This window comes from Macaca thibetana, chromosome 10 (genome assembly GCF_024542745.1).
Source record: "Macaca thibetana thibetana isolate TM-01 chromosome 10, ASM2454274v1, whole genome shotgun sequence".
NCBI classification, from domain to species: domain Eukaryota; kingdom Metazoa; phylum Chordata; class Mammalia; order Primates; family Cercopithecidae; genus Macaca; species Macaca thibetana.
This window is the reverse complement of record NC_065587.1, coordinates 3,819,359-3,845,162: the sequence shown is the minus strand read 5'-3', so window position 1 is coordinate 3,845,162 and position 25,804 is coordinate 3,819,359. Positions and strand designations below refer to the sequence as shown.

The 25,804-nt window shown below is 48.7% G+C and overlaps 2 protein-coding genes across 4 annotated transcripts in view; one reads left to right on the top strand and one right to left on the bottom strand.

Annotated features, from left to right (window-relative positions):
• TBC1D22A (TBC1 domain family member 22A) overlaps nucleotides 1–25,804 on the top strand; it is a 417,738-nt gene that overhangs the window by 208,374 nt on the left and 183,560 nt on the right. For all 3 annotated transcript variants that reach the window (XM_050805877.1, XM_050805878.1, XM_050805879.1), the window contains one exon: nucleotides 9,945–10,054. In XM_050805877.1, coding sequence (XP_050661834.1) covers nucleotides 9,945–10,054 — 110 coding nt within the window. The remainder of the gene's footprint in view (nucleotides 1–9,944; nucleotides 10,055–25,804) is intronic.
• CERK (ceramide kinase) overlaps nucleotides 1–25,804 on the bottom strand; it is a 461,681-nt gene that overhangs the window by 287,978 nt on the left and 147,899 nt on the right. The window lies entirely within an intron of this gene.

Here is a 25,804-nt window from a genome sequence, read left to right as displayed (position 1 = left end):
TCGCTCTGTCGCCCAGGCTGGAGTGCAGTGGCTGTATCTCAGCTCACTGCAAGCTCCGCCTCCCGGGTTCACGCCATTCTCCTGCCTCAGCCTCCCGAGTAGCTGGGACTACAGGCGCCCGCCGCCTCGCCCGGCTAGTTTTTTTATTTTTTAGTAGAGATGGGGTTTCACCGGGTTAGCCAAGATGGTCTTGATCTCCTGACCTCGTGATCCGCCCGTCTCGGCCTCCCAAAGTGCTGGGATTACAGGCTTGAGCCACCGCGCCCGGCCCTTCACCTGATTTTTATGATCCCTTTTCTGGGTATGATAGAGAGGGAGGAGTGTTTTGAAATGTATCGATTCCGGATGGATGGGCCAGCAGGGGCACTGAGGGCTGAGGGGTCGAGTTGCCAACCTGATTCCTGGTGAGTGACCACAGCCAACCTTTAACGCAGGCTCGTTAGGATTGCGACAGGGGCCGCAGCCACGCTGGGCACTGGCGAGCTGCATGCCCGCTCTTGCTCTGAGTGGTGGGGCTGCCAGCTGGGTTGTAAGCGGTACCCAAACAGGAGCAGAACTTTGGGGCTGAGCGTCAGAGTGATTTATCGAAGACCAAGGATTGGTGAGGAAAGGGACGCAGGCTTTTGTAAGTGGCTCCAACCAAAGTCACTTGCTGGAGCTGTCAGTGAAAGCTGGATTGTCTGTTAGTTAGAGCAGCAAGCTCTTCCAGTTAGCCAGCACTTTTGGATGCTAGCCACCTCATCTGAATAGCAGAGTAACCTGCAGTGTGTTTTTCCGTGGGTGTATTTCTTGGGTTTTCGTTGTGTTATTAACAGTAAAGTGTAAGGGCACCTTCTCCACACCAGCATGCCATTTTGCCATCTGACCTCTGGGGACGGGGTGCCCCGCCCATTCTCATTTGTTGTGGGGCCTTGTCTTGTTGCCGACTCCCCTGTCAGACCATGAGCTATGGACGTGCAGGGCCCAGGACTGTTTTTCTCCTGGATTGCGATGGCCCCATCTCAGTACTGGGTGCACTGTCTGGGCTCAGCAGAGCTCCGTGGATTTTAAAGGCTTTGACGTGCGTTGTCAGATTGTTTTGCAGAATGCATCGTCATCTCTGGAGCAGCGAATGGAGAACTGTGTTTTGAGTGGTCCTTGTGTTTCAGAGGGTCTGTTTCTTGTTACTTGTATCAGTGGGGGAATAGTTAAACTTGGGGATCTTGGCCAGTTTTATTGGTGAGCTTGGTGAATCTTACTGAATTTATTTAGTAACTAATACACACAGGCAGAGCCCTGAGCAGGGGTGACATCTCGGCAGCAGGCACGCCGTCTGCCTCATCTCGTCCCTGTGGCCTGTGGCCCAGTGTGGGGTTTCGTGATGGTGCAGTCGTTGGTTCTCCGGCAGTGTGTTTGCTACCTGGAGGGGCAGCTGTGGTGGGCCCACACCTTCCTCGTGTGCCTCAGCAGTGCTGGGCCAGCAGGCCCCAGGTGGCAGCATCTCCACCCGCCTGTGCCCACCTCGTTTCCACAGCACTGAATGCACATCACGTCCCTCCCTGACACCTGCCCATGCGTGGTGGGCGGGCTCCTCACTCCTCCCGCAGCCACGGCACTCTCCTGGGGCCCTGTGCCGAGGGCACCACTCGAACACACAGCTGTCTTCCGGCGCTCCCCGTCCCTCTGCAGGGAAGTCTCAGGGGCCTCTGCAGGGAAGTCTCGGGGGCCTCCGCATCACGCTCCCCACAACCTCTTCCTCCTCCTTACGTCTGCGAACTCTCTGCCCTCTTTCCCATCACCTGCACTCTCTCCGATCCTGCCGCCCTCCAGGCTTGGTTGGAATGCCAGGGGCTCTGTGCTCATGCTTTTCAGCCTAGCCCACCTCTGTGCCTTCTGCCCCTTCACCCTATTCATTCTCCACCTGGCAGGTTCCAGCTCACATGGTGTGGTTGTGTGAGCTGCGTCTCTCTGTAACAGACCGTCGACAGCATCGGGAGAGTGCATGAAGTCGATGAGTCAGAGGAGCGCATGGGGACAGCCTCTCTTCCAGGCACTAAGATGTTCTTTGTTTCATCTTTGCCTTTCTCCCCGTCCCACAGTGTCTCCCACATGGAAGTGTTTGGTACTATTAGTAGAAGAAATCACTGTTTCAACAAATAGCTTTTCTGTGAACCAAAACTTCTAGTCACAGCAGTATTGAGACATTGAAGATCAAGCCACCAGAATGCTATGAGATTGGAATTTTTGCTTTTTGCAGAAGTGGCCTCATCAAAATGAGGACGGTGAAAGATACAGAAGATTTCTTTCACTTTTTACCGCAGTATCTATCCCACAGTTGATCTTTTCCCAAGTGTTGTCTACAGACTTTTTCCATGTGGAATTTGGTACCAAGTTCTTTATACAAAAAGTAGACCAGCTGCTTCACAGACACTGTGCTGTTCCCAGGCCCTGAGGCCTCCTGCTTTGGGTTTTGAGGTTGGAGACCCCTGGCTGCGGGTCAGCTTGCGGGTGGTGGGATGGGAAGCAGCCATACTGTTGGTGAGAAGAGTGTGTTGGTTCTCATCATTTGGGATCACTCTTGGGAATGGCAGTTGATTGTTGGAGCTGGCCTGATGCTGCCACCTCACCTAGCCATGCTGAGGGCATTGTCCTCATCCTGTGATAATCATCTGCCAACGTCTCGCCCTCCCACCACATGCCTGCACTTGTGGGCTGCAGGCGGACGGCCCAAGCTTACAGCCATGAAGCAGAGTCGGCAGCTGTGACTGTGGTCAGTCTGTGTAACCTTGATTGAGTTGAACGTTATCTATATTAGAATTAGACATTTCCGCTGCTAGAGCCATTTGATCATAACATTAGTGGTTTTTGCTGAACCAAAGAGTTTTGCGAATTTATAGTCTTGAGTTGTGATGCCACTCTCACCAAGGCAGGACTTTCTTCTCCGTCCTGGAACCCAAATCTACGTAATGAACTGTTCAAATCTCTCTCACCAAAGTGCCGGAGTTTCCAATTTAAAAGTCCCACGTTGGGAAATGCAAAAGGTGAGCTCCATAGAGCAATTCCATCTTGCTTATAAAACAGAACAGTTTTGATTACCAGTTAAGCTCCTAATTAAGTGAAGAGGCTTATTGCAGGGTTTGTGCCGTGCAGGTGATGAATGTGGTGGTAACGGCAATAGCTCCCTCCCCGCGCTCCCCGTGGGGGCTGGCTCTTACCCACAGCATTTGTGCTATAGGTGACTGCTTCCATACCTTGGTACCAGTGTCCTGGAATCCTTTGAAGTGAAAGGAGCTGTTTAAATTGAAGGGATTTTCCCCTTTCCCCAGTACCAAGCTCTTCCATGTGGTTTAATATGAGGGAGAACCTAACCCGCGTCAAGCCTCTTTGTTCTTGAGAACCCCCTGGTAATTACAAGCTACGATTCCAGTGCACCTCCTGGTAATTACAAGCTACGATTCCAGTGCACCTCCTGGTAATTACAAGCTACGATTCCAGTGCACCTCCTGGTAATTACAAGCTACGATTCCAGTGCACCTCCTGGTAATTACAAGCTACGATTCCAGTGCACCTCCTGGTAATTACAAGCTACGATTCCAGTGCACCTCCTGGTAATTACAAGCTACGATTCCAGTGCACCTCCTGGTAATTACAAGCTATGATTCCAGTCCTCTACTCCGGTTCCAGAGACTGACATCATCTCACAGAGGTGGGGTGGGGGGCCATGAGGGAAATGAGCCGCTTAGGAGACCCAGAGCTTGGGTGGCTTTGTGGTGACAGGCTCTTCTGCCGAATGACAGGAGAGGCGCCCATGGCGTGGCTGAGGAGCTGTTTCGTATCTGGAATTAGACTTGCCTGGAGTTGGAGCTACACAAGGGAGGCTCCATCATGGACGCTTCTTACCAAGTCAGAGGCCTCTGTGCCATGCGGGGTCCTGCTGTGAACCCGATTAGAAGCATGTAGACTAATCAGGCAGAGACCTGGTTCGCGGCCAGGCTCTGCCACTTCCTAGCGCAGGATCTGGGCACGTTACCTGCAGCCTCCTTACCTGTGCAGTGTGGCATGGACCCCCCTGGGGGCTTTTGGATGGAGTGGAATCATGTGTGGACATGTGGGCTCCCATGCAGAAAGGCCAGCTGTGGAAACACGCAAGTGCCTTGTCAGTTGGTGGACAGGTGTCTTCACTGTGTGGCTGGTGGTCCTGAGCGGGCACATGTCTTCACTGCCCGGCCGGCAATCCTGGGTGGGCAGGTGTCCTCACTGTGTGGCCGGCGGTCCTGGGTGGGCAACCTTCATCACCGGGACCATCTGGATTTTGAGTCATTCATCCCCCTGTCCCTTTAATCTTCTGACCCTTTTTGTTTTCTGGATGTGGAAAGAGGGGCCAAGAATTTCTGCTCTGTTTTCCCTAAAACAGCTTTTCACATATTTCAGAGTGGCGATTATATCCCTGTGTGCTTTTCTCCTAACCAGGCTAAATATCCTCCATTTCAAAAACTTAGCTTTGTATATCTACCCACCATTCATCCACCCACCTACCCATCCATCATCTGTCCACTCATCCATCTCTCCGTCCACGTGAACTGGTGGAGTCTCAGGCTGGACGTGGTGACTGTGCAGCTCTCCCCACCTTGTAACACTGCCCACTGAATGCCAGCAGCACCCCTCACCCTCGTCATTCTGACCCCCAAATGCCCTGAAGGTTTCTCGAAACATTCACAAGGGCAGTACCGCCACCTGTGGGATCTTCTGCTCTAGGGGTAGTTATCTGAGGAGAAGACAGGCCTTATTTAAACTGTTCTAAAGGCTTAAACATTGTTTATTTTTGTATTGCAGAAATAACTGCTCATTGTGAAAACTCACATTCCCTTTTACTCTATGCCCTTCTGCAGCAAATAGCGCGAACTTCCCGCCCCACTCCCCCCGCCTTGCGGGAGTGTTCGGACTTTCCTGTGTGTGGCATCCCTGGATGATGCTCCTCTGTGTAGATTAATGTAGATGCAGTCGTAGACTTTTCCATGTAAACGGAGCTGTTGATAAAGGTGGGCTTATTTTACAAATTGGTTTTTTCCCTTCATACTGTAGCAGGGCAGCATTTTCAAAGAAGGTTAGTTAAATCATCCCCCAAAGCCTTTCTACAGTTTAAGAGGGCCAGTGAGATGGTTTTTAATTCAGCGTCTGTTTTTATGTCCCATGACTTCACATTTTGTTGTGGTCCGCTTGGGCCTGCTCACCTTCTGCCCTGGGCTGTGGGAGAGCCTTTTCTGCCTCGTCCGGGTTCCCCTTGGGGTTAGCCTGTGCACTCGCCACCCCGCCACCCTGGTCAGGACTGGGGTCAGGACTCACACTCTTCTCAACCTGGTGTCCCCAGGGTATGGGGGACGGGGCTGCCCCTTGTATGGAGGTGTGGTGACTGATGAAGGAGAAGAAAGGGCCAAATGCAGTTCCAGAGCACTGTTATACACGCTGGTGTTAATGTTTATAATTAAATGAGAAAAGTAAAAGATAGAATCATATTCAGATGTGGAAACACGTTGGTTTAAATTTCATTGCTTTTCTGTGTTTGCAAAAATGTCACCTTCGAAAGTCCCCGCAGTGGTCCATCTCTGTCATGGCTCCCAGGCTGTCACGGTCCCTCCTGGCTGGGAGGAAGCTGAGGTTGTAGACATCTGCCCTCGCCCTCACCACAGTCCAGGGGTGCCTTGTGAATTACCCACCTCCTGGCATCCAGCTGCTTCGAGGCAGCTTGGGCATGGCTTCAGATTTCCCATGGCTCAGATCTCTAAGCCCAGATCTCCCAAGGCCCTGGGGCCTGAGAGCGCCCCTTGCCCAACCCTCACCCCCAGGGCCACAGCCATGGCTGCCATGTCATTAGGCCCCGCCCTCCGTTGATTGGCATCTGGTTCTGCTTCCCTCCTCTGCTTTCACCTGTGTATTGATCATTTTTTTCCTTTGAATCTTGTTTCTTCCTTTGAACCCTGGAATTGCTTGGAATTGCCGTGTCTGTGTTTTCCTTCCTCATTTGTGATCTTAGCTGAAAAATCTTTCTTTCCATTGGTGTCAGTGCTGTCATCTCTGCTGTCCTATGGAGTGACACGTTTTGGGAGGTAAATCCGTCCTCCTTGTTGTGGCTTGCCTGGCTGTGAACATCCCAGTGCTGGTCGATGCGGGCCCCAGCCATGAGGCTTCCCAGGTCGTGCCTCGTTCTACTTTGCTCCCTTCTCGGTCTCCGTCCCTCCTTGCCCCACGGGTGGCAGCGTGCCTGGTGGACAGTGTGTACCTTTGAGTGGGAAGTTCTTGGGTTAAAATCTGTCACGGCTGTTGGACATCTCAGAGTCTTGATTCAGAGACCATTGTCACCCCACAGTGGACTCTGTCTAGTCCTTGGGCCAGGTGGTTTTGTAGATCAATGTCTAACAGATGGAAGCCAGGGAGAACCTGATCTTGCCTGCAGTTCGTCTGGGCCATACACCCAGGGCCAGGGCTCCTCTGGGTGGTCTTGGACCTTCCCAGGCTGTCTCCCCAGGGGCCAGACACACCAGCCCGGGAGTATTTTCTGCAGCTTGTCCTGGTCCTGACCCTGCTGTCACAGCCTCGAGTCCAGAGTGTCCTGTGCCACTCTGTGTGCCTTTGCCAAAGTGGGGGATGCTTTCTGTGGCGGGGGATATTTATCTCATTCTAACAATAAGGGTAATTCCAATTCTCCTGGCGTGTAGAAGACAAATCGCCGCGGGGGCCTCTCTGAGTTAAATGCCGTTACTTCATTACCTTGAAGAGTAACAAATGGCCCATTGTGAGAAATGACACCTAGAATAGGCCACTGACATTTCCTCAGATAAAATAACAAGCCAGCTAAACAGACCCAGAGAGCGAGGCCTGCCTGGCTCACGCACCCCTGGCCCTGCGAATCAGAGCTGCAACAGCCCAGCTGCGTCTGTGCCCTCGGGGAGAGGCTGTGGAGGTCTGGAGAGGCCTCGGTTCCCTGTTTACTCTTATTATCCCTGAGGAAATGTCTCTGTGCTTGGAAGGCCCTTGAAAGAGGATAGGTCGATGGGAAACCTCTCCGAGGAAGCCCGCTGATTATTGTTGCTGATTCAGTTCCCTGAGATGCAATAAAAATCAGACCTGCTCTAGGCCGGCAGAATGTTGAGTTGATTCTGCCCAGACTGTTTTCCCAGGGAGGAATTGGGGCCCTGGGGAGACCACTCACATGCCTGTCTACATGCTTGGCTTTTGCTGGCGTTCCTTCCAGTAGGAAAGGCGTTACAAGGGGGCCGGACTTGGAGTCCAGGCAGGCCTGTCCTGCTCACTCCCGCCATTGCCTCACAAAGCACACTGATCAGCGTGTGGAGGCCTAAGTTTCTGCATCTGTGGACCGGTGGAAATAACGCCTCCCACCTTGGGCTGCCGTGGGAAATTGGGAGACAGGGCCTTTCCCTGGGAGTCCCTGTGAGGGCTTCATCAGACAGTGTGCTCACATCAACCCGGGCTCCTGGGCCAGCAGAGTTTTAAGGCCAGACACCTTGCCACTTGCTGGAGGGAGAGCCTGCAGCCCTGCAGGGGGCCGGTGGGTGGACAGAGCCCCCAGGAGAGTGCCAGTGTCATGGACACACCTGCCTGGGAGGAGGGTCCGGGGATGGAGCCATGGTCAGCCAGCAGCACTTGTCATCCTAGCCCCACATTTGAGGGAACGGGGGACTGGGACCTGCCTTCTGGGGTGAAAACACAGGCCAAGAGAGTGAGGGCCTGGGAGCGCCCAGTATACTGTGGACAACGGTGTCCTTCGCATGCCAGGTCCCAGGAGGAACCCATACATTTCTCCATGCCACTGGGTGACACTGACGCCTAACATGGATGTTTTCAATCTTTAAAGTCTCTTGTTTTCCCCTTTAATTCATGAGCATCTTGAGAGCGTTGAATCTGTCACTCATGTCTGTGCCTGGTGCCTGGCGTACGGGGACGGATCCCACACAGGGGACCTGCTCTGTGTCCACGTTACCCCTTAGTGGAGACAGCCCAGGGTCTACCAGCTGAGGCATGCAGAGACGCGGCGTGGCCTGGCCGTAGGGGGGTGGCGTGGCCGTAGGGGGCGCGGCTCTATCGTGAAGAGGAGTGAGGCACTGACACAGGCTGCCACGTGGATGACTGGAGAACATCGTGCTCAGTGAGAAGGAGCCGGTCACAGAGGGCCGCAGAGCCTCATTCCAGCAGTGTGAAATGTCCAGCATAGGCAACTCCATAGAGACAGGCAGGTTCGTGGTTGCCAGGCGCGGGGTGGGGAGTGGGGAGCGGCCGCTAAAGGGTCCAGCGTTTCTTTCTGTGGGGACGGAAAGGCTCTGGAACTAGTGGTGACGTTTGTGCAGCCTCGTGACCCTACTAAAGACCACTGCGTCTCACACGCTAAAGAGTGGATTTTATGGCGGTTGAATTATCTCTCAGTTTACAAAACCCAGGACCCAATCAAAGCAGTACCCATGGAGTGACTGAGGATCCACCGCCACCACCCCAGAGAGAGGAGTGATGCGCGAACTGGCTGGAATCCGCCCACCCTCTCGTGTTCCCACAGGCCCCGCCATGTTGGATGTGTCCCGGGCTGTCACCTCCCTGTCCAGACCCTCAAGCGCCCAGCTGCTCGCTCCTGCTGGAGGGTCAGACACGGAGGCGCTCTTCCCCTTTTATCCTGCTGGTTCTGGGGTGAACCAAGAACCGTGGGAGGTGGCGTGTCACCTCGTCTCTTCCAGTCACACTTCAGTGTGAGTTAGCAATTGTGCAGAGCTTCAGTGTGAGTTAGCCATTGTGCAGGGCCGCAGCTGGGAAGCAGCGCGATGGGATAGGACTGTATGCAACACGAATGTGAGGTGGGCCTCTGGGTCCTCGGGGAGCACTTAGGGACCTGGGTTCTGGGACCAGTAGGTGGCACTGTATCTAGCACCCTCCTCCCGGCGTGTACCAGGTTGCTCGGCATAGCCACGGCCCTGCCCCTCTTTACCCCACTGTTGTCAGGGCTCAAGGGTGGTGACGGCAGAGTGGTGACAGCTGAAATGAGCGCGCACGTTCACAGCGCGCAGAAGAGGGCCTGGCGCATCAGCAGCCCCCGGCCAACACCGGCAGCGTTAACATCCCTATCATGATTGTGATGTTTATCTGCTTAAACCTTTCTAAATATATTCTGGGCTGAAATGTTTCTTTTCTTAAAGAACATTTTCCTTGCAAAGATGCCATGCAAATAAAACTAAAGCGAAAAAAAAAAATTAAAAATAGGGTAGATAATTTTTAAAACATTTATGAGTATTTTGCTGGATGACAGCAGTTTTGTAAGGATCTAAAATTAGTTTGTTCAAATATCTGATAAGCTGTTTCAATTAGGCATCTGTTTTGCATTTTAAAAACTTTTAGATTATGTTTTCTCATTAGGTTTTTTGTACTTTAAGAAGGAAATTATTTAGAGCACCATTGTCCATTCTATCTTTGAAGCACATCTGTGTTACGGCTTTCTGGGGTTTTCGATCCTAGCATAGAAGTATTTACCCAGTGTAGTTTGGGAAACTCTAACTTTGGAAAGAGGTTTTTAGAGGAATGATTGCCAAATGAATATGTAAATATATCAGAAGCAGAGTTTTCAAAATCTTCTGAAAAAACTTTCAGATCTGTTAGGATTAAGTAATATATTCTATTTTCTCTCTTATTAGAATGTGAAATGCCTGAGAAGCAATAATTTATAATGTATTAATTATGTTAATTAATTGTAGAGGATTCAGAATATTAATTATCTGCAACTAATTAGGTGTTAAGATTGAGAAGCAGTAAGTGATGAGGTGGAAGGCTGCATGAGTCATTTAGCTAGACTGATGAGAGTGGGTGGGGGGAGCTGGATGTGGGCTCAGCTCTCTTCCTCCGTGGGCCTCCTCGTGAGTAAAGGTCCCGTGTGGCTAAGTCTCCTTGTCTTTTGCATGCTCGGCGCCGCCCAGAGGCAGAGGAGGTGGACACGGTGGACGTCTCCGGCGTGCCCGCAGAGGTGCTGCGCAACATTGAAGCCGACACCTACTGGTGCATGAGCAAGCTGCTGGACGGCATTCAGGTGAGCGCCCGCGCCCACAGGGACACAGCCCACGTCCACAGCCCGTGCGGTGAAGAGAGCTTGAGGCCTTGGGCTGCTCCTGAGTCTCAGCGTGGCCGTGCAGTCTCTCCTGAAGCCTCACTTTCCTACATCTGGAATAGCACCGACCCCTCCGGGCTGACGAAGCGTGAGACACAGTGTGTGTGCCCCTCATTCTGGGCACGGTCACTGTGTCCTGCTGAGGGCCCGGCAGGAAGGGAGGTGCAGAGTCTCATCCCCTGCTGCCTGCAGACTGTAGCCACCACCACCAAATGGGGCACAGGCTCACGGTAGCTGCGTGTGTGTGGCTGGCTGTCCTAAGAGAGATCCCCCTTAAAGGGCCTCAGATCGGGGGCCGCAGCTCCTGGTCTCTGACACCAGGCCGTGAGCCCTGGTCCTGAAGTATTGGTGGCCAGGGCTCCACGTGCGTGGGGCGCTGCAGCCGTGCCTGCTCCCGGAGAGCAACATGAGCTGGTAGGAGTCCCCTGCACCACAGTGGGGACTCTGCGGGTCTCTGCAGAGACTAACTAGGGTTAGTGGCTGAGATTTTTGTAGAAAAGCCACAGGTCTCCCAGTGACAGGGCCGATCTTGTGGAACGGCGTAGGGGCGGAATTCCACACAGTGCCTGGGAAGGGCTTGTTGGTAGGCGAGTCAGGAATGAGGACTGGAGCCAGCTGATACTACAGAGGAATGACTGAGGGGGATGGACAGGCCCTGGAGCGGGTGTGGGCGTCTTAGTTTATCTGAGGCTGGCACATCCTTTCTAGACACCCACTTCCTGTGAGGTGCTGTGCTCCACACCTGGGAATAGTGGCCAGTAAGGGTGAGGCCTGCTCCGGAAGCTCACTGGGGGCGGAGGGTAGACGGGTAAGTATGGCATGAGGGGACAGAAGGCACTCGACCCCAAAGGTGGGAAATAGTAGATTTCATGGGACAGTGAATTTTGCTGACAGAGCAGGCAGGACTTGTCAGGCAGGGGAAGGTGAAAGCCCAGAGCACGGTTTGGGTGGATAATCGTTTTCTGAGGAACGAGATGCCAAGGCCGTCACAGGTGTTCACATGTAGGTGGCCCTCTGCTGAGAGCTGGGCCTCCTGGGAGGTTCTGCATGTTCTACCAGCATCCTTGTTATCCCGGCTCAAAGCGGGGGCCCTCATCTGAGAGAGGTGGGGTTGCCACTTGTCATCTGCATTGCCTAGCAGGGCTTGACTTTTCCTGAGCCATTGCAGTGAAGGTTGTTCCTGATACCCCTAAGTGAAGAGGTCTCAGCTCATCTACTTGATTCGAAATCGTCAGAACATGGCTTTTATAGCCTGTGGTCTAAGGTTTAGACTCCAGGCTTAGTTTGAATATATTAGCTGAAAGGTTCTGTTAAGGAAAGATACGTGGTTTTTGCTGTTACTTTTCATAATGTAGGAACGAAAAAGGAGAAAGTAGAAGTCTGTCGTACAGTTGGAGAATGGAAACCTCGCATCTATTGGCTGGTCCAGACTCCTCGTGACTTACTTTGTTCCTTGTAAAGAAAAATGTGCCCACTAGAGACATATTTTGGCCCAAGCACCAATTTATCATTTCCCCTCCTTTGCTAATATTTTCGTACATTTTATTCTTTCTCCTAGACCTTTCGGCTTTTTGCCCTCTTAGAAAAAGGATTGAATCATAATGTAAAACTTTATAAATTTCAAATGTCACTTCTCTGATGGTGAGTGATGGGACTTGTGCCATTTAAATACAAGATTATCTGGCCTCTATTTGTAAATAAAATCCACTGTACAATGAAATCGATGCTGGCTTTTCATTTTTCACCTGAGATTTGTAGCCTGATGAAATGGTTTATTGGCAGGGCGGATGAGTGTAAGGGATCATGCTTTCCTGGCGTGTGTGTTTATGGCACATCGCCGTCCCGTGGCAGCTGTTTATCTTTCTCTCACCTGCCACGACGGATTCCACGTGATCCTCCCAGGAGCAAGAGTTGAGGGATGTCAGTGCCCACCATCCAGGGGACTTGGCAGCTCAGCTGTGATTCCCGTAGATAAGGCCGCCCGAGCAGAGCTCCTCCTGGGGACTGTTCAGTGTTTACAAGCACTGCCGCTGTTTTAAGTTCAGAGAAGTATGAGGCCATGTACTCACTTAAAACCAAGGCAACATGCGGACCGGCGTGTCCGCTCCCGGAGGACCTGGCCGCTTCTGCCTCTTAGCTCCTTTCCCTACTCTTGGTCTTACTATCTGCATTTCATTCTTCCTGGAACTGCTGGAACCATCTTCCTCAAGCAACCTTTTCATCACGTCATCACCCTGATTGAACCCCTTGGGGAAACGCTCTCTTGGTTTTCTGAAGTGCGCGCTCAGCCTGGCCTCCGCCGGTCGTTCCCAGTGCTCTTTCACAGGCGTGTTTATTCATCAGCTCTGTGGCAGCCGTCCACGCCATTGCTGCAGAGGCTTCAGTGGAGCCGCTGAACCGGAACTGTGTGCCAGGGGCTCCTCCTCACCCGGAAGAGGATCTTAAAGGGCCTCTAGCCCCACAGTTTCTGTGATTGGTGGGTAGTCACCATGGGAATGAATGTGAGGAACTAACAGTGTCTCCACCGTGATGGTGCTTCCTGGCGTGGGCATTCCCGGGACAGGTTGGAGCTCGGTTACACCCAGCACACAAGGCTGAGACCAAGAGAGATGAGGCCCATTGCCCAGGTGACATGGCTTGTGTTAAAACCCACGTTGGCTGCTCTATGACCTTTCCTGGCTGAAATACATAGAAGTGAGTTCCATTTGCAGGGGAAGTTCTAGAGGGCAGAAACCACATCTTTTTTTTTTTTTTTTTAATCTTTGGATGTCCTGAATAGTCATAACTATGTTTTTGACTCACCTTGGAGCCTCAATTTGAGATTCCATATTCTACTTGTTTTCAGTAATTCATCAACCTTGTCATTTTGGCCAGAATGTGTGAAGCACCTGCCCTCTACAGGTGCTCAGAGAGGCGGAAGACTTTGGGGTGTGAATCATTATCACCCCTCTGTCCCCAAGAAGCTCAGAGCCTGGTGGGATGGAGCAGGGGTAGAGGACAGCTGATGGAGGCGAGGGACAGAGTGCTGGGAGAGGAGGCTTTTAGCCCTCAGATAGACGGCAAACTAGGAAAAAGAGCAAACCACTCTTCTCCCGACAAATGCCTGGAAACGTTAGGTAATTGGTCTGTTCTTGCACTGCTTAAAGAAGTACCTGAGACTGGGTAATTTATAGAGAAAGAGGTGTAATTGGCTCACTGTTCCACAAGCTGTACAGGAATCATAGCTGAGGAGGCTTCAGGAAACTTTCAATCATGGCAGAAGGTGAAGGGGAAGCTGGTGCGTCTTACGTGGCCGGAGCAGGAGGGAGGGGTTGGGGGAGGTGCCACACACTTTTAAACAACCAGGTCTCCTGATGCAGCGCTAGCAGGGATGGTGCTAACCCATTAGAAACTGCCCCCCCTCCCCACCATGATCCGGTCACCTCCAGCCAGGCCCCGCCTCCAGCACGGGGAATTACAACTGAACATGAGATTTGGGTGGGGACACAGATCCAAACCGTATCCGCGGTATTAAACAAAGATTGTTTAACACACATTGTGGGACTCCTTAAGAGCAGCAGCGAGGTCCTCCAGGAGTGAACAGCGCTGACTCCACTGGCTGACGCTAGTGAACTGGAGGGAATTGTCAGGCCGCCTCATGGCTAGGAGTGCAGGCTTTCCTGCCCTGGCAAGGTGCGATCACAGAAGCCAGTCCCGTGCAGGGAGATCAAGAGCTGCCCAGAGCAGAGACACGACCCCTGCCGTGGACACGCCCAGGCCTGTGTGCCTTGGACTCTGCATTCCAAACGTTATTAAGAGTTCGAAGAGCTTTTGTTTGTGTGGGGTTAATTCTCTTGATAACTGCCATATTAGAAATTCAAATAGAGAAAATTAAAAATACTTAGTAATTTATTTTAAAAAACAACGAAAAACCCATTATGTATTATTATAAGTAATATTTTTATGGTAAATTGCATTTTTCAAAATAAAAATGTTTAGTGAGAAGAAAGGCATTGTTTTACATTTTTGCAAATCTCCTTAATGTCTAACTTCATAGGGGAAGAATTCTCATATCTACTTCTACATTCAATTTGTTGTGGTAGTTTTTGTTTTGGCCGAAGAATGTGAAAAAAATCCAGCGTTATCTAGATACGTAGTTGGAAAAGGAAGTGCCTTTTTTTTTTTTTTTTTTGAGATGAAGTCTCGCTTTGTCTCCCAGGCTTGAGGGCAGTGGTGCAGTCTCAGCTCACTATAACCTCTGCCTCCCAGGTTCAAGCCATTCTCCTGCCTCAGCCTCCTGAGTAGCTGGAATTACAGGCACACACCACCACACCCGGGTAATTTTTGTATTTTTGTTAGAGACAGGGTTTCACCATGTTGGCCAGACTGGTCTCAAACTCCTGACCTCAAGTGCTCCGCCTGCCTCAGCCTCCCAAAGTGTTGGGATTACAGGTATGAGCCACCATTGTGTGGCCAGGAAGTGTTTTAATAGCCTTTTCAGGGAATTTTGGATTCTTTTTTCATTAATACTATACTATTCAACAAATGGTAGTTTCTTAAAAAAGGTTAGTTGCGATATGAAATCTGAAACCTGATCAGTGAATGTTTTATACTCAGTTACATTAAAGTTGATGGCCTGTCTTATACTTCGATAGGATCTTTTACCCATATATTGGCTCTGTAGCATCATTCATTGGCGATTTGGAAAATATTGGCTGACTGAGGTGTACGGATCTTTTAAATGTTGATACGTTTCATCGTATGATCAAATTTGTTAGTATTATAAGTGGGATTTAGACCCACCATCTCATAAGAAACAGCTGTCAGGCCCAGGGTGGCAGACAAAAGTCTTCCAAAATTCAGATTTTTTTTTTTTTTTTTTTTGAGACAGAGTCTTGCTCTGTCGCCCAGGCTGGAGCGCAGTGGCCGGATCTCGGCTCACTGCAAGCTCCGCCTCCTGGGTTTACGCCATTCTCCTGCCTCAGCCTCCCGAGTAGCTGGGACTACAGGCGCCCGCCACCTCGCCCGGCTAGTTTTTTGTATTTTTTAGTAGAGACGGGGTTTCACTGTGTTAGCCAGGATGGTCTCGATCTCCTGACCTCGTGATCCACCCGTCTCGGCCTCCCAAAGTGCTGGGATTACAGGCTTGAGCCACCGTGCCCGGCCCAAAATTCAGATTTTAATTTAAAACCTCAGGTATTATCATTGGCAACAAACACAGTTCCTTGTTTCTTTTGAAGTGACAGGCCGACCTCATTCATTTTTGAGAAAATATCTTCCAGAGACCCACGTTTGAATAACTGGTTTGTCTGCTAGTCCTTCTTTCATGTAAACATGATGTTTTTTGAAGAAAGTGTTCAGTTCAGCTCACAACTGAAGCCCGCGCACCAAGTGCTCTCCTTGAAGCCTCTGTTTCTGGATTTGCCCCTCGGGCTTTCCGTGTTCTTCCCGCCTGTCGTTCAGGGCTGAGGCTGAACACAATATTAATAGTAAGATGAGTGACCTTTCCCGCCGCATCCAGGGCATCCTTAAGCGAAACAGCCTTTCGTTTTCACACCGTGAGCATGTGCTATTGGGAAGACAGTGACGGTGAGTGTGGTGAGGGCACTGCCCTGCCTGCTGCCAGCATGCCCGCAGTTTTACCCACCGCTGCCTGTGTACTACCGGCACAAATGTCAGCACCATGAGGAAGGTGAATCATGCCTTCGTGTTACTATGACAGCAGTTTCAATGTAACAGACCCCTTGAAAGGTCTGGTGACCCCCAGCAGTTGGCTGGCTACCCTCTGAGAACTTCTGCCCTGGAGGGATGATCTCCTGCCACAGGCCTGTGGCGTTCCCATGGGAAGAGGCGTCTGCAGATGACCTCACGGCAGACGAAGTACAAACCAAGCGGAGAAGGAGTGCGCCGGGAATAAATGTTAGCGATTACTCTCATTAGGAGGATTTGTACCCAGAGACTTGAGACACTAGAACAGCGATTTGAAAGGAACCAGACAATGTGTAACTTTGAAACATTAAGGAGAAATAAACAGTTTTAAAATAAAGACTCTGAAGAAAGAACTCACAGATTTTTTTTTTTTTTTTGAGATGGAGTCTCGCTGTTGCCCAGGCTGGAGTGCAGTGGCGCGATCTCGGCTCACTGCAACCTCCACCTCCCAGGTTCAAGTGATTCTCCTGCCTCAGCCTCCTGAGTAGCTGGCATTACAGGCACGCACCACCATGCCTGGCTGATTTTTGTACTTTTACCATGTTGGCCAGGATGGTCTCAATCCCTTGACCTTGTGATTTGCCTGCCTCAGCCTCCCAAAGTGCTGGGGTTACAGGTTTGAGCCACCGTGCCCGGCCAGAAGTCACAGATTTTAAAAGGAACCAAAGAGAACTTCCAGCAGTCAAAATCAGAGTCACTGAAATTTAAATCTCATTAGACAAAAGAGAAGAGAGAGTTATTTAGAATTGAATGTAGTGCTGAGAAAATTACCGACTGGGCAACACAGAGAGATACTGAAAATACAGCAGATTAAGACGTGAAAGATAGAATTTAAAAAATAGAACTAGAAAGAGAAAATGTTAGTGGAGGAAGGTCAATATTTGTAAAGCTATGGCTGGGATTTTTTCAGCATTGATGAGATGTTGTTAATAATAAACAAATCTCCAGAAAGATGAGTTGAAAGAAATTACCTATAGAGACATGAGAGTGAAGCCACTGAATAAGAAAGAGATCTCCCTAGACTTTGGGAGGCCGAGACGGGCGGATCACGATAGCCAGACATCCCGGCTAACACGGTGAGAGTGAAGCCCAGCTACTCGGGACTGAATAAGAAAGAGGCGAGAAAGCTGAGTCTCATCCAGCCTGGGTGAAGAGAACTCCGTCTCAAAAAAAAAAAAAAAAAAAAAAAAGGCCAGAAAAAAGGCCAGAAAAAAGGAGAATAATGTGTCTCATCTTCTGAAGAAAAATAGCTGTCCAGTCAGATTAGATTTAAAAACAGAATCCAGCTATTTGCTGCTTGCAAGACACCTAAACCACAAGAAGACAAGTAGAAAGGATATGCAACAGAAGAATATTAACCAAAGTAATAGTTACGTAGCTCTGTAGCCCATATGTAGCTGTGTAATAGCCATGGAGGTATTAAATGAGATAGATTTTTAAGGCAAAAAACATTCCTAGAGACAAAGAGTATCACTGTCAGTGGATACGTTTACCAGGGAAAAGTTAATCTAGAATGCATGACCTTGACCCCATATTTCTGCACATGTACATAAGTATGATGGGAGAGGGGTGGTGGTTGTCAGTGCCAGACACTGTTCTGAGTGCTTCGTTGTAATATTAGTTCATTTTCCCTCACAACCACCCATAAGGCACTTCCCATTTTGTGGCTAGTTAGTTGCAGCGTTGGGATTTAGACCCACACAGTCCAGCACCAGCCTTCCTGTCTCTCAGTGATTAGTAGGTGATATGGTTAGGCTTTGTGCCGCCACCCAAATCTCACCTTGAATTGTAATCCCCATAATCCCCCACGTGTCAAAGGAGAGACCAGGTGGAAGTGATGGGACCATGGGGTGGTCTCCCCCATGGTGTTCTCCCGATAGTGAGTGAGTTCTCACGAGATCTGAGGTTTTATAAGGGGCTCTTCCCCCACTTTGCTCGGTACTTCTCCTTCCTGAGGCCTCCCCAGCCATGGTGAACTGTGAGTCAATTAAACCTCTTTCCTTTATGAGTTGCCCAGTCTCGGGCAGTGCTTTATAGCAGTATGAAAACAGACTAATACAGTAGATCGAGCAGGTAAGAATTAGCAAGATCTGGGAGGACGCACACTGCACAGTTTGGCCAAATGGACATATCTAGACCCCCATATCCAGCACACAGAGAATATTCATTCTTTTCCAGCCTGCACAGAACATCTGTAAGAACAGCAATGCCAGCAGTTACCAGGAGCCAGGTAGACCAAGGTCTGGGTGGGGGATTAGCAGATTTAGAAGAGCATTCTAGACTAAATTGAGACTCCGTGGTGTGGGATCACTCAGAGTGCTTAGGGAGTAGGAGTGTGTGCTGGAGCTTGAGGCTGGGAAGCTGGGTTGATGTTTGACAGCTCTGGAAAGTGTCCTTGTGACCCTCCCCAGATACTCGGGCCTCATCACTCATCTCTGGTGGATCGATGCCCTTCCTGCTAGGTGTCTAAGAGACAGTCTTTTTCTTTTCTTTTATTTTATTTGAGATGGAGTCCTGCTCTGTCGCCAGGCTGGAGTGCAGTGGCACGATCTTGGCTCACTGCAACTTCTGCCTCCCGGGTTCAAGCGATTCTCCTGCCTCAGCCTGTCGGGTAGCTGGGACTACAGGCACACGCCACCACGCCCGGCTAATTTTTATATTTTTAGTAGAGACGGGGTTTCACCATGTTGGCCAGGATGGTCTTGATCTCTTGACCTCGTGATCCACCTTCCTCGACCTCCCAAAGTGCTGGGATTACAGACATGAGCCACTACGCCCAGCCAAGAGACAGTCTTTTTACTCGGGGGCATTTGGTGTTGGGGGAAAAGGCAAAGCAGCTACATTTCCAGATGTGCTGGTCTTAGGGGAGATGCCCTGTCCAGCAAGTAATGCCTGGAAACCCATTGCTGACCTGCCGGTCATGTGAACAACAAATCGAGGTCATTTGCACTGCCCTGAGGGACGTCTACGCTTGCAGTGGGATGTGGGCTGTATTTGGATGAAGGAGGGGAGTTTCACCTAGGACCCAAACAGGAGCCTAAACTAAGTGGTGGCGGGACAGGCATTGGCGGGCAGGTGCAAGAACACCGAGGCCAGCTGTAGACCTTGTTGGCCATGCGGAGCAAGTGCCCGGTGTGGAGTGGTGGCAGCGGTGGGGTGCCCTACTGCCTCATTAGGAATGTCTGGGGAGCTTTTCAGTGGTTACCACCACTGGGAGATGCCGCTGCATGGACAGTTCCGCCTGGGAAGAACCTTTGTGGCACCACAGTAAGAAGCATTGCATAGGAATGCTGCACTTGCAGTCACTGGATCTGGGCTCAACATTTTCCACCTGCGTGACCCTGTTACTGACTCCAGCTGGACGGTTTCATCTTGAGACTGAATGAGGTTGTGAGAAAAGTCCTGTATTTTGTGGTGCAATAAGTGTCTTGGATCTGGCACGGCAGACCATCTGGTCAAGTTTCCACAGCGCAGGAGGGTGCCCAGGCTGGCTTGTGGGCAAACGGGTGTGAGGTAGGGCAGGGGTGGGTTGCCCTCAAAGTGGGGTACCACTCAGTGCGGCAGTGATGACCTTGAACCTCCCATTTAAGCCTCATGGGGACTAATCCTCAATGCTGAGGACAGAATTTCTGTGCTGTCTTCCTCAGTTGTGTGGTAGCTTTGATTGTAAGTACTTTAAAAAAATTCAGATAAGCTTAATTTGGAGAAATAATTTCTTTGCATTCTTGTCTTTATTTTTCATTTTCTTTCCCGGCTGGGCTTTCTGCCCATTTGCCTGAGTTTCACTCTGTGTGTCGTTCTCTGGGTGATGTGAGGTGGGTGAGTGTGCACAGGTTGACCGTGTGTGGGTTTCCGGGGCTCTGGTTTTTCTGTAGTGACCTGGGGTGTGAGGTTGGAGGGAGGGTCCTTTGTGGCTCCCCAACCAGCTGGCAGAGTAGCTGGTGCCAGAATGAGAAGACCAGGTTTTTTTGTTTGTTTGTTTTCTTCTTCTCTACCAAGTACACTGTGAGGGTTCCAGTCACTTAATTAAAAAAAAAAATTTGGTGGGCTGTTTCTTTCGGTGGTTTCATGGATGTCCTTTTAATGCTATTTGGTATTAGTAGCTATGTTTTGGGGATGATTTTTTGTGTAGATCACAGAAATACACCTGGGCCGATTCCAGCTGATGGAACCCTTCTTTAAGAAAGATTTGCTTTAACACAGCACGTTGGCTTCGGGGCCTGAAGATAACTGGCTTTGAGTGTGCGCTTTCTGGGCAGTGGAAGCTGCTGAACTAGTGCTGTTTCAGCCCCTCCCTCTCCCTGGGAGTTTAAACTGGGTATCCAGTGAGAAGTTCTGGACTGGGCACGGTGGCTCACGCCTGTAATCTCAGCACTTTGGGAGGCCGAGGTGGGTGGATCATTTGAGGCCAGGAGTTTGAGACCAGCATGGCCAACATGGTAAAACCCTGTCTCTTTTAAAAATACAGACATTAGCCAGGTGTGGTGGCACGCATCTGTAATCCCAACTACTCGGGAGGCCGAGGCAGGAGAATTGCTTGAACCCAGGAGACAGAGGTTGCAGTGAGCCGAGATTGAGCCACTGCCCTCCAGCTGGGGCGACAGAGCCAGACTCCATCTCAAAAAAAATTATATATATATATATAAAAAATATATATATATATAAATATATATAAAAATATATATATATATAAAGTTCAGGCTGGATGAGGCCCTCTCAGGCTTTTAGGGGATTATTCTTGCACTTCTGCCAGTCTTTTCATTTCACTAACAGCACTCGCCCCAAGGTTGTCAGTTCGCTATGACTTCTTGAATTACAGCTTCCATATTTGCCTACCCCGAAGTCATACTATTACTCGTAGATTCATTACTTAACGGGACGGCTTCTTTGAGTAGAAAAGAACCGTTGCCTTTTATAATTAGTCATTTACATTTCCTTTCCTTGGGGAAGAATTATTGAATTCTAAGAACTGGTCGGTGGCATGGAAGTGATAGGAATATTGGGGAAAGTGACTAAATTGTCTTGGAACTTGTCAGAGAAAAGGCCAGAAACGCAGTGGCGTTGTGACTCATTTAGAGAAAGGTCAGGAAACGGCCAGGCCCGTGGCTCAGGCTGGAGTGGACTCTGCCTGCCAGCAGGTGTTAGCCTTCAGGTAGGGCTGGTGTGAGTTGACCATTGGTGTTAACACCAGGGAGGCGACAGGGTAGCTGGGGGAAACCCTATCCTGCACACCAAGCTGGGGAGACGTGCGGCTCCTTACAGTGCTTGTTCACAGAGGGGGCCGGCCAAAGGCAGTTGAGGACAGCTCAGGAGCCTCTGCCATGAGCTCAGGCAGCTGGAACTTGGAATGGACTAAGCCCCAGGGATGTCATTATCTGAAAGAGAGTAACAAAGGAAGGACTGGTCTGATGCCCAGGCAGAGAGAAAGTGCACTCCAACTGAGCTGTGATTTGGCATTTGTTGTATACGTCAAGAAGCAGAGTCTTCACCTGGACAGGGCATTGGAGCGCTTGGTGGAGGCCTGGGGTAGGAGAATGAATGCATGGAGCGCCGAGTCCGTTTAGATGTGTCAAATCCACACCTGCCCCAGATGCCAGCTCAACTGTGTCCCTGTGGGGAAGAATCTTAGGTAGGTGACTTCAGAGTCCCAGTCAATAAAATTGAGGACTCCTGCCAAGGTTTATTAAACAGATAAGAATGTGTTAGTTACTGGCCTGTGACAGAAGGTTCATTAAGAATTAATCATTGAGCAGCAAGCAATTTAAAAATGAAAATTAAAAAATTCAATTTACAATAGCATTGAAAACCATAAGAATCCATGTGGTTGCCTGAATGAATAGTAGATTCCTTTTGATTACTAAGTAGTATTCCACCGTGTGAATCTATCACAGTTTATCCGTCCTCCTGTTGGTGGCAGCCGAGGCTGTTTCTGGTCTTGGGCTCTTGTGAATAACATTTCTGGGAACATTCATGTCCACATCTTCTTCTAGATGCCTGTTAAGTTCTGGCCGTACCACGTCAGAATGCGATTTCTCCAACATTGCATCCCCCGCAGGGTCTTCATTTGTTCCAATTCCAATAGCAGTCCTTTGTCAAGATAGATCTTTTGAGCATGCTTTTGAGTCCTGTGACTTGTCAGTTCATTTCATTAATGGCGTCTTCTATGAGCCAACAGTTTCAACTTTGATAAAATCAATTTATCATTTTTTTTTCTTTTGTCGTAATAGTTTTCTGTGTCCTGCCTACCTCCACAATGCCAAGATTTATACCCATGTTATGATTGATAATTTTAGTTTTTAGTTTTAGGTCTACAACCTAGCTTGACTTAATTTCTGTATATGGTGTAAGGAAGATGTCAGGGTTCATTTTTTTCCTCTACAAATATCCTGGTGAACAACATGCCATTTATTGAAAACAGTTTTGTCCTATTTCACTTTTGCTGAAAATTAGATGATTGTATAAGTGTGTGTCTGTTTCTGGACACCCTGTTTTGTCCCATTGACCTACGAATGGATCTTAATCCGGTTCACACTGTCTTCATTACTGCAGATTTTCATGGTGTTGGGTAAGACCATCCTCTTTGTTCTTTTTAAAAATTATCTTAAGTAATTTTGGTCCTTGGCATTTTTATATAAAGTTTGTTATTTGCCATTTCCTACCAAAAAAAAAGCCTATTGAGATTTTGAATGAGAATATGTGGAATTTGAATGTCATTTTCCCTCATATTGACAATATTAACAAATATCGAGTCTTCTTATCTGTGAGCATAGTATATTTCTTTAGGTATTCTTTAATTTATCCTCACAAACATTTTGCAGTTTTTGGTGTAGGGTATTGGTCATACTTTGTTAAATTTATTTCTGAATATTTTGTTTTTTTCTGATGTTACTTCAAATGGTATAGCTTTGTTGGTATTTTTTATTTTTGGATTTTTTACTATTGATTTGTAGTAAATCAATTTGGGATTGATATACTAGGGGTATATATAAATACAGCTGATTTTTGCAAACGGACAGTTTCCCAGGCGCTGCTGCCTAACAGATGACTCCCAAACCCCCTGACTGGAAGCAGCTGTGCCTTTGTGCTCTCGGGTTCTGTGGGTCAGGATCTCCGTCAGGGCCTGGTGTGGACGGCTCATTTGTGTACCATGATGTCTGGGTGGGGGCTGGAAGCATCTAGACTCCCGTTCATTTAAGAGCCTGGCGCCCTGGGCCTGCGTGACTCTAAGAGTAGGATTTTGGGTTGGATCGCCCACTCCTGGCCTCTCCACGCACTGAGTGTCCTCATGGCATGGTGGCCTTGGGATAGTCAGACCTGTCGCTGGATGGTTCAAGGCTCCCGGTGAGACTCTGTCCGCAAACAAGGTGGAAGCTGCATTTTTCGTGACTGAGCCTCAGAAGTCACACACCGTACTCAGAAGTCGTGCCCCCTGTACGCTTTTGGTAGAAGCAGTCACAAGCCTATTCTAATTCAAAGAGGGCGAAATTAGCCTCCATCTCTCGATGCCGGAGTGGCATAGTCCCCTCCTGAAAGAGCATGTGGGACGGGAGACAATGTGGCCACTTTTGGAAAATACCCTACTTGTTTCTAGTAATCTTGCTAGAGTCACTTATTATTGCTAGGAGCTTGTTAGTAGATGCCTTAGGATTTTCTGTACATAGTGATATCATCAGCAAATAAAGAGACTCTTCTTTCTTTGCAAGACAAATGGTTTTTATAGGTATACCTTGGAGATAATGCATGTTTGATTCCAAACCACCACAAGAAAGCACCTATCATAATAAAACTAGCCACACGAGTTTTTTGCTTTCTCAATGCATGTAAAAGTTATATTATACTTTAATTTATTAACATACAGTAGCATTGTGTCTAAAAAGCCTACATACCTGAATTCAAAACTACTTTATTGCTAAAAAATGCAAATGATCATCTGACCTTTCAGCAAGTTGTAATCTTTTTCTCGGTGGGGGGGTCTTTTCTCGTATGGACAGCTGCAGACTGATCAGCGTGGTGGTTGCTGAAGTTGGGGTGGCTGTGGCAATTCGTTAAATTAAGACAACAGTTTGAAGTTTGCTGTGTCAACGGAGCCTTCTTTTCCTGGAAGAGTGCTCTGTAGCTTGCCGAGCTATTTGATGGCACTTTATCCACAGTAGGACTTCTTTCAAAACCCCAGTCAGTTCTCTCAAACCCTGCCACTGCTTTATCAGCTAGGCTTGTGGAGTGTTCTAAATCCTTTGTTGTCATTTCAACAATGTTCACAGCATCTTCTTCAGGAATAGCTTCCGTCTCAAGAAACAAAGTCCAGTCTTGGAGTCCAGTCATTCTGGAAAACAAACAAACAAACAAAACACCACTTTTTTCCGTCATTCATAAGAAGCATATTCTTATCCATTCAAATTTTACTGTGAGACTGCAGTAATTCAGGCACATATTCAGACTCTGTTTCTAATTCTGTTCTCTATTTCCACCATATGTGTAGTTACTTCCTCCACTGAAGTATTGAACCCCTCAAAGTCATCCACAAATGTTAGAATCAACTTCAAACTTCCTGTTAATGTTGGTGTTTTGACCTCTTCCCATGAATCACAAATTTCTTAATGGCATCTAGAAAAGCAGGTCCTTTCCATAAGGTTTTCAATGGACTTTGCCCAGTTCATCAGAGGAATCACTGTCTATGGCAGCTATAGCCTTATCAAGTATATTTCTCAAATAATGACTTGAAAGTTGAAAGTACTCCTTGATCCATGGTCTGCAGAATGAATATTGCATCAGCAGGCACGAACACAACTTTCATCTTCCTGCACGTCTCCATCAGAGCTCTTGCGGGACCAGGCGTGTTGTCCATGAGCGGGAATATTTTGAACAAAATCTTTCTTTCTGAGCAGTAGGTCTCAACAGTGGGCTTAAAATACTTGGTAAACCCTGCTGTAAACAAATGTGCTGTCATCCAGGCTTTGTTGTTCCATTTATAGAGCGTGCTTCTTAAGGGCCCTAGAGTTTCAGAATGGTAAGTGAGCATTGGCTTTAACTTGAAGTCACCAGCTGCTTTAGTCCCTAACAAGAGAGTCAGCTGGTCCTTTGAAGCTTTCAAGTGAGGCACTGACTCCTCCGCTCTAGCAATGAAAGTCATAGATGGCGTCTTCTTCCAGGGAAATCTGTTGTTTAGAGTAGCCACCTTCATCAACTGTCTTGACTAGATCTTCTGGAGAATGTGTTACAGCTTCTCCCTCGGCACCTGCTGCCTCACCATGCACTTTTATGCGTTGGAGATGGCTTCTTTCCTTAAACCTTATGAACCGACCTCTGTTAGCTTCCACCCTTTCTTCTGTAACTTCCTCACTTCTCTCAGCCTCCATAGAATTCAAGAGAGTTAGGGTCTTGCTCTGGACTAGGCTTTGGCTTAGGAAAATGTTGTAGCTGTTTCGGTCTTCTATCCAGACCACTGAAACTTTGTCCACATCAGCAAGAAGCCGGTTTTGCCTTCTTAACATTCATGTGTTCACTGGAGTAGCACTTTTAATTTCCTTCAAGAACTTTTCCTTTGCATTTCACAACCTGGCTGCTTGGCAAAAAAAAAAAAAAAAAAAAGGCTTACCTTTTGGCTTGTCTCAGCTTTTTGCATGCCTTCCTCACCAAGCGTAATCTTTCTGGCTTTTGATTTAAAGTGAGAGAACGTCTAACTCTTTCTTTACTTAACCCATTATAGGGTTTTTACTTGGCCTAATATCAATATTGTTGTGTCTCAGAAAATAGGAAGGCCTGAGGAGAGAGAGAGAGATGGGGAACTGCTGGTCAGCAGGGCAGTTGGAACACATACAAAACGTTTATTGATTAAGTTTGCTGTCTTACATGACGTGGTTTGTGGTGCCTCAAAACAATTACGATAGTAACATCAAAGACCACTCATCACAGATCCCCATAAAAGATGTAATGATAATGAAAAAGTTTGAAATATTAAGAGAATTGCCAAAATGTGAAACAGAG